Here is a 7,320-nt window from a genome sequence, read left to right as displayed (position 1 = left end):
GCTGTGACAGCTGACAGAAAATCAATTTTCCTCAGTAGAGAATGATGGAACCAACAGCCCTGGACAGAACAAACACAGACTGATGGAACCAACAGCCCTGGACAGAACAAACACAGAATGATGGAACCAACAGCCCTGGACAGAACAAACACAGAATGATGGAACCAACAGCTCTGGACAGAACAAACACAGAATGATGGAACCAACAGCTCTGGACAGAACAAACACAGAGCATTTAAATACAGGAAATACAGAAAGTGTGTATCGAAAGGGTGGAGGGTGTACATACATACAGTACGTACTATAGACTCTGTGCATTCCAAATGCCACCCTATATTCCCTTTATAGTGCACTACTTTTGACCAGGGCCCATAGGGAATAAGGTGTCATTTGGGATGCATAAATGATGTACTGTAGACAGTGTGAATGGGAGGCTGGGGGTCTGATCATCTCCTCAACCATGTGCTTCTGGGACATCAGAAAGTTTACTGAAATTTTCCAGACTGTTGTTGTCTTTCACAGTCTGCAAGCTCTACAGAAATACACTAATTGTAAATGTCTCTCATACTGCCCAGCAAGCATATAACGTTCTGAGAACCATGGTTATTTTGCATATAACCTTCCCACAACTTTCTGGGTATGGTGCAGGACAGTTGCTTGGCTTTTGAACATTCTCAGAAAATTTAAGGAACTTGACAAAAAAAACATTATTTTCTTGGTATTTTATTACTTCAACAAAACCTTTTCTAAAAGATTAAATATGGTTACGGTTCATTTAGAATTGGGTAATGTTCTAGGAACCTTCTCCAACTGGTTTACCATTGGGAATGTTCTCAAATAGTTCAGAGAACCTTAAGAAACAACGTTCTTCTGTGGTAATTTCAGTACTTCAGCATAACATTTCCTACAGGTTTCCTCATAGTTATTTTTAAAGTCATGTTCTCAAATTAATTAATGAATTTTATTTTACCTTTATTTAACTAGGCAAGTCAGTTAAGAACAAATTCTTATTTTCAATGACGGCCTAGGAACAGTGGGTTAACTGCCTTTTCAGGGGCAGAATGACAGATTTGTACCTTGTCAGCTCGGGGATTTGAACTTGCAACCTTCCGGTTACTAGTCCAACACTCTAAACACAAATTGTTCCGAGAACGTTAAGAAAACCACAAGAAAACGTAAGTAACATTTAGAGAATGTTCTAAGAATGTTTTAAAAAATTTTTTTTAAACATACACCTCAGCCTTAACAAAACTCTTTCTATCCTCTATATTGTTAAGTGTGTTCAGGTGTGTTGGCTGCACCCACTAATTGGCCACACCTGATCTTAATGATCCTTAATGATCCTTTCATTTGAAATCGGGTACATTTGAATATACAGAAAAGTTCACCCAAAATGAGCTAGCAGTGTTATTAAAAGTCTTGTTGATACATTCAGTAAAAGTTTTAAGGAAGTTCTTCAAAAACCTTCAAACAACGTATCATTTCCATTCTCCAAGCATTCATTAAACCTCCCAGGAAAACTTTCAAGGAACAAGAGTGAAACATTTTCAGAACCTCCTCTGTAACCTATAAATAAATGTTCCCGGAACAAGTGAAAATGTCACTTTTGTTCTCAGAAGGTTTAAAAAAAAAACGTTCAGTTTTACAGGTCAGGGAATATATGGGTTCTTTCCCACAACCAAAATGAAACCAAAAACATACCTTCCCACAACTTCCAAGGAACCAAATGTGCTAACTGGGTGAGGACCAATCACATTTGTAATGTGTGTTGTGTGCTTTCATGTGCTTTCCTTTTGGCCAAAATATATACTTTCATTATTAGCCTATGACTATTAGCTAACTGCTATAGCTCAGCTTTAAGATGGACACTATGTGGTAGTAAATCTCACGACAAAGAAGTTACTAGACAATACACAGTGACACTTTTGCAAAATGGACTTGCAATGTTCTTCCACTATCCTTGATTTTTTTTTTTTTTTTGTATAAAGTATTCGGGCTAAATTTGTGCAGGGGTTTTTTGTACAGTAGCTTCTGTCATTTCTTCTGAAAAATCTTACTATCACAACACTTCCTGTGGGTACTCTTTAAGGGTGAATTTTGGATTAAGAAAACATCCTACATATTATAAAGTTATATGGAGTTGGACACTTTATCCACAATCTATGGGCTCTTGCGGTTCCCACCAGCCTGTCATCCAAGAACCAGCACTAAATAGGATGGAAATAAAATAAAAGGCATTGAAATGTCAACCCGGGTTTTTAGGAGTTTTGAGGGGGGCCGCAAGTTTCCACAGCAAAGAAAGCCACTTACCGCTTCAGAACCATGGACAGTTACGGTGGGGGAGCTTACCTCAATGCACTCCGCTGGATCCCTCGGTAACAGCGCCTCGGTTTGTCTGTTAGCTTCCCATTCACATTATGATGGAAGGTGGATGGACATATTTTTCTTAGACTAACTTAGGTTCTATAGTTCAGTATGTTTGTGGTGTGTGTGTGTGTGTGTGTGTGTGTGTGTGTGTGTGTGTGTGTGTGTGTGTGTGTGTGTGTGTGTGTGTGTGTGTGTGTGTGTGTGTGTGTGTGTGTGTGTGTGTGTGTGTGTGTGTGTGTGTGTGTGTGTGTGTGTGTGTGTGTGTGTGTGTGTGTGTGTGTGTGTGTGTGTGTGTGTGTGCCTAGGCTGGGGGTTGGACTTGACAGCAACACCCCACGGAAAGGAAGGAGGAAGCTCCTCGATGCCAGCACACAAAAACTTCTAGTAATAGTTCTTTATAAAGTAAAGTCATGTATTAGAATTTTTTTTTAACTATATGTATAAATAATGTTAGATATTTTTACAACATTTGTATTTTATTTTTGTTAAGCTTATGGAATGAACGTCCTGTCCAATATGTTTTTTTTTTTGCATGCACTCATCATCTTTGTTTTATCTGTACATTTAGTAGTGCTTCTGAAGCCACGAGCTTCACAGAAATAAGGTTAAACAGATAAATACAACAGCATTTAAACAGTCTTACACACTGAAGTAGGCCTTGCATATCATAAAGGTGAATGAGATCTCATGCAGCCTTTAAGATTATCTTGTTTGGAACCAACTCGTCGCGTACGGAGTCTGAAAGCGACGTCACACAGCTGTTAGATACATTTGAGCAGGGAAATGTGAGACATATCACATAGATTTTAACCCAAAGATGTATTTTCCCAACGATTCATTAATCGTTCCTTTACTATGGGGTTAGAAATGGTGTTAATGTAATAAAGAAATATCTTACAGTAGCCCAAGAACAACGCGTGCGTGAACGCGCCTTAGTAGCTTGTGAGTTTTCAAGCATGCAGTTCAGGAGAGGAATATTTTACCTTAGGGGAGCTTACCTTTATCACACACAAGGAAAACCTCATATGGTATATTCCCCTGCTTTAGGCTATTGTAGGCTTGCCCCTCTCGCTTGACACTTCTGTGGTGACTGATTTCAGTCATTTCACATATCTTACTCAATATAAGACTACATTACATTGTCTCCACTTTTAAATTGGACGTTATATATGCCCGAATAATGTCTGTTAATTCCCGGTGTAATTGATGTTCATAGCGCTTTGATGTGCTCCGGGATTTCAAGCTTCATGCATTTGCTCTCCTCTCAGAGCGCCGGGGAGAAAAGTAGATGGAAATGGAGTGGAGGGTGCAGATAGGCAATGGGACGTGAACACTAAATAGATACTGCACCAGCCTGCCGTCATTATCAAGTACACAATACTTTTACATTCATTTCACAATTTGGCCTACCAGTATTTTGTAGGCTGCGTTTGTAGGTGGTTTTTTTTTTATATTCCTTGTGCGTCACCTATAGGTATTGACACTGGTCTGGCGAGAGAGACAACACAGAATAGCAGCATGTGTCAAGCGGAGATGGCCGAGAAAGAGAGAGCGAGAGATCAATCGATCTTCCCCGGACGGACGGACACCACTGATGTGATGGGTAGCGTCCCTGCTGAGGATGACAGTAGAGGAGAAAAAGAAAGTGTGACCGTTGAGAAAAACGGAAGTATTCTTGTGTGTTTTGGAGAAATTACCTGCCTACGTCTTTTATGTACCGACTTATTTTAGCTCTGCTCAATAAACTTTCTGAAACGGCTCATTTCAAACGATTATGCTGATGGAACTGAACATTTTGACATAGATTAGCAAAACATACATTTATTAAAATCATATTTACAATCATATTTTACGTTGAAATATAAGATTTCTATAAGTATTTAGTTATAGGTTACAACAACAACAAAAAACACCATGTAATATTTAACATAAATTCAAAGAAATCTGTTGTTTGATAGCCTATCTTCATACTAATATTGTTGTGGCGCTGTGCGAGAGCCACTCTGGCTGGTAAATGCCACAAACATTTCATTTAATAATCACCAGTGAAGAAGTCATATATCAGACTCGTTTAGCCTGGGGGGTATTTTAAAGCAGCGATCCTTATAAACAGACTGAATCATTTGCATGTTAAAAAATCACTCTGCGTGTCACTACACTAACCAAGTCATAATTTAACAGTGTACATTTTAATGTGTTAGTTTGGTGGATAAATACAAAATAATAATATATAGCTTTGAGTGTTATGAATTGTATTCTAGCCCATGCAGGGAAAATATCTCAAGCATGTTTGAAGTCTATTTCCCTGGAATCAAATAAAGCATAATTATTACAAAGTAATGTTTTACATTATGTGTATACTAAGATGTTAAAGGTTTTCTAAAATGACTGTCATTTCTTTAATTTATTAAAATCTCATTCAGACTTTTTAGGGTATGTATTGGTGCATCAGCTGCAGTGGGCTAGCTTGAATAATTTCTAACTATAAATAAATGGTACATGTAGATGTTATTGTGTGGCCGCTTTGCTCTGATATTATACAACGAATAAACAGCTCCAATCAGGCTCCCATGGGATCGTTGGACAATCGTTCCGTTTAATAAATATTGGCCTGAGGATATTGTACGTCTGTCTAATAACACGGAACAGGAACACATCTACAGGGGAGTACTTGTGTACTCTATGTTGTGTTTTTGAAAATGATTAGTTTTGTGTTGGTTTAAATTTGTAGAATACTGTTTCAGATAAATGTATTGATTTAATAAATAATAATCCACCTCTATCCACCCCCACCCCCCCCACTTCCCCCCTCCCCCCCACACACACACGCACACGCACACACTCAATCATACAAAACCTAACCTCGTATTGATAAAAGTGAGAAAAATGATATTGGGCCACGTGAAATTATATTCACCTTTGTACATGATTTTCATAGTATGGACAATATTTAAAATCAACACACTTAACTGAATAAAGACACCGTGTGTTTTACCAGTGATATGAAATCTATTGAATAAAATGTCTACATTCATATTACTCCTTTCACGGTTTTAGCTGTAAAAAAATAAAATAATAACCTACTTAATTTGCAAGCAATCCTGCTGTAGCATACATAACATGCTCCCTTACTTCATTCGTTCGGATTAACAGGAGTCAGGTTTTATTGCGAAAAGGTTGAAGGTGTATGTTTGTAACGTTTCAACTAAATGGATTCTGGGAGGGAAAGAGTATCCCCCTTTTCCCTCCCCAATCTTTGTTTATGTAGTAATATACATATTTTCGTAAAGGTATTATGCCGGTGTCTGTGTGCTGATTGGGTGCTCAGGTTGGCGAGTGAACGCCCTGTGATTATGTCAGCTGCGTGCAGACCAAACCAGCCCAGCCTTTGAACTTCACCGCTTTTGGCTCTCATTCACGCGCTTCCCCTCATTTCCAAACCAGGTGCTTTGCAGGGCGGGAAATCTCTAAGAAAAAACACAACACTTTATGACTCTTCGACCGCGGAACTTTGCTTTCACCTCGGTGGATTTTCATGCGTGTTGCTGTTTTCCACCTTGTAGCCTAGCCCGGTTTTTTGAAAAAGAAAGTATACATAGCTGGACTTAGCGAACGATTTCTTAACTCCGGAGAAATTGGACAGTGTGGATTTTTATTGATGCTGTTTTCCGACTTCGTCTCAAGCATTCGAGAACTGGCATGATCTGTGTCTGCCAGCAAGACAGGTGAATATTTTTTTCCCCTCGGTTGGTTTTTAGAACTTTTTCCACTTTACTTTTAATTGGGGATAAAAGGCACACTCTTTAAAAATGTCAAAGCCTGTAGATCATATCAAGAGGCCAATGAATGCGTTCATGGTCTGGTCCCGCGGCCAGAGGAGGAAAATGGCACAAGAGAATCCCAAAATGCATAACTCAGAAATCAGCAAAAGACTTGGCGCGGAGTGGAAGCTGCTCTCTGAATCCGAAAAGCGTCCTTACATCGACGAAGCGAAGAGGCTGCGAGCACAGCACATGAAAGAACACCCAGACTATAAATACAGACCCAGGCGCAAACCCAAGAATCTACTGAAGAAGGACAGGTATGTGTTCCCTTTGCCTTACCTTGGGGACACGGATCACTTGAAAGGACTCTCAGCCTCGGACTCTCTGTTGAGCGCATCAGAGAAAGTCAGGGCATTCATGCCCCCGACCTCGGTACCGTACTCGTTCCTCGACCCGAGCCAGTTCACCTCCAGTGCTATCCAGAAAATGACAGAGATGCCCCACACCATGACCACCAGCAGTTTGGGTTACGGCTCGTTGGGATACCAGAACGGCGCGTTCGGCAGTTTGGGTTGCCCCAGCCAGCACACCCACACCCACCCGTCGCCCACAAACCCGGGGTACGTGGTTCCCTGTAACTGTACCGCCTGGTCGGCGTCGAGTTTACAGCCCCCGGTTGCCTACATACTTTTTCCAGGTATGACCAAGAGTGGGATAGACCCATATTCATCAACACATGCCACTGCTATGTAACGCGCCAGACAGACTGACTGACTTTCTGTTTAAACAAGTAATTTGAGAACAGCAATGCATGTATAGGTTATATGGACAGAACAGTTCGCCCCCAAAAAAAGAGAAATGACAAGTATAAAGGCCCGTGGACTTAAGAGCAAAACGGGCGAAAACTTTTCACGAGATCTGAACAAGACGTTGGTTCCTGACCTCATGGAACTGGGACGGAACTATGTACGGCAGGTGCCCTGTGAACTGTAAGAATTATTGTAAATGTTATAACGTTTATTAATGGCTACCGGAAAAGGAGGCCTTTAACTTTATTTATTATGTACATCTTGATGCTATGATAATTTTGTTTGAATATTATTGATATTATTATGATAACCTTATTTTCCAAATTTGGCTTGCACAAATTTACGATAGCCTTCTTGTTTCCTGTATAATGTGTTGCATT

The 7,320-nt window shown here is 39.9% G+C and overlaps 1 protein-coding gene across 1 annotated transcript; it reads left to right on the top strand.

Moving 5' to 3' along the window:
* Nucleotides 1-5,739: 5,739 nt before the first annotated feature.
* On the top strand, nucleotides 5,740-6,979 carry sox14 (SRY-box transcription factor 14). Its single transcript, XM_024422437.2, has one exon. It carries the CDS (start codon nucleotides 6,177-6,179, stop codon nucleotides 6,882-6,884), a length of 708 nt encoding a protein of 235 aa, XP_024278205.1. The 5' UTR covers nucleotides 5,740-6,176; the 3' UTR covers nucleotides 6,885-6,979.
* Nucleotides 6,980-7,320: the final 341 nt, after the last annotated feature.

Source organism: Oncorhynchus tshawytscha, linkage group LG05, assembly GCF_018296145.1.
Source record: "Oncorhynchus tshawytscha isolate Ot180627B linkage group LG05, Otsh_v2.0, whole genome shotgun sequence".
Taxonomy (NCBI): domain Eukaryota; kingdom Metazoa; phylum Chordata; class Actinopteri; order Salmoniformes; family Salmonidae; genus Oncorhynchus; species Oncorhynchus tshawytscha.
This window is presented reverse-complemented; position numbering and strand designations above follow the sequence as displayed.

Bases quoted from the DNA above. Each gene is read 5' to 3' on its own strand.
- sox14 (XM_024422437.2), top strand. From the start codon at position 6,177: ATGTCAAAGCCTGTAGATCATATCAAGAGGCCAATGAATGCGTTCATG.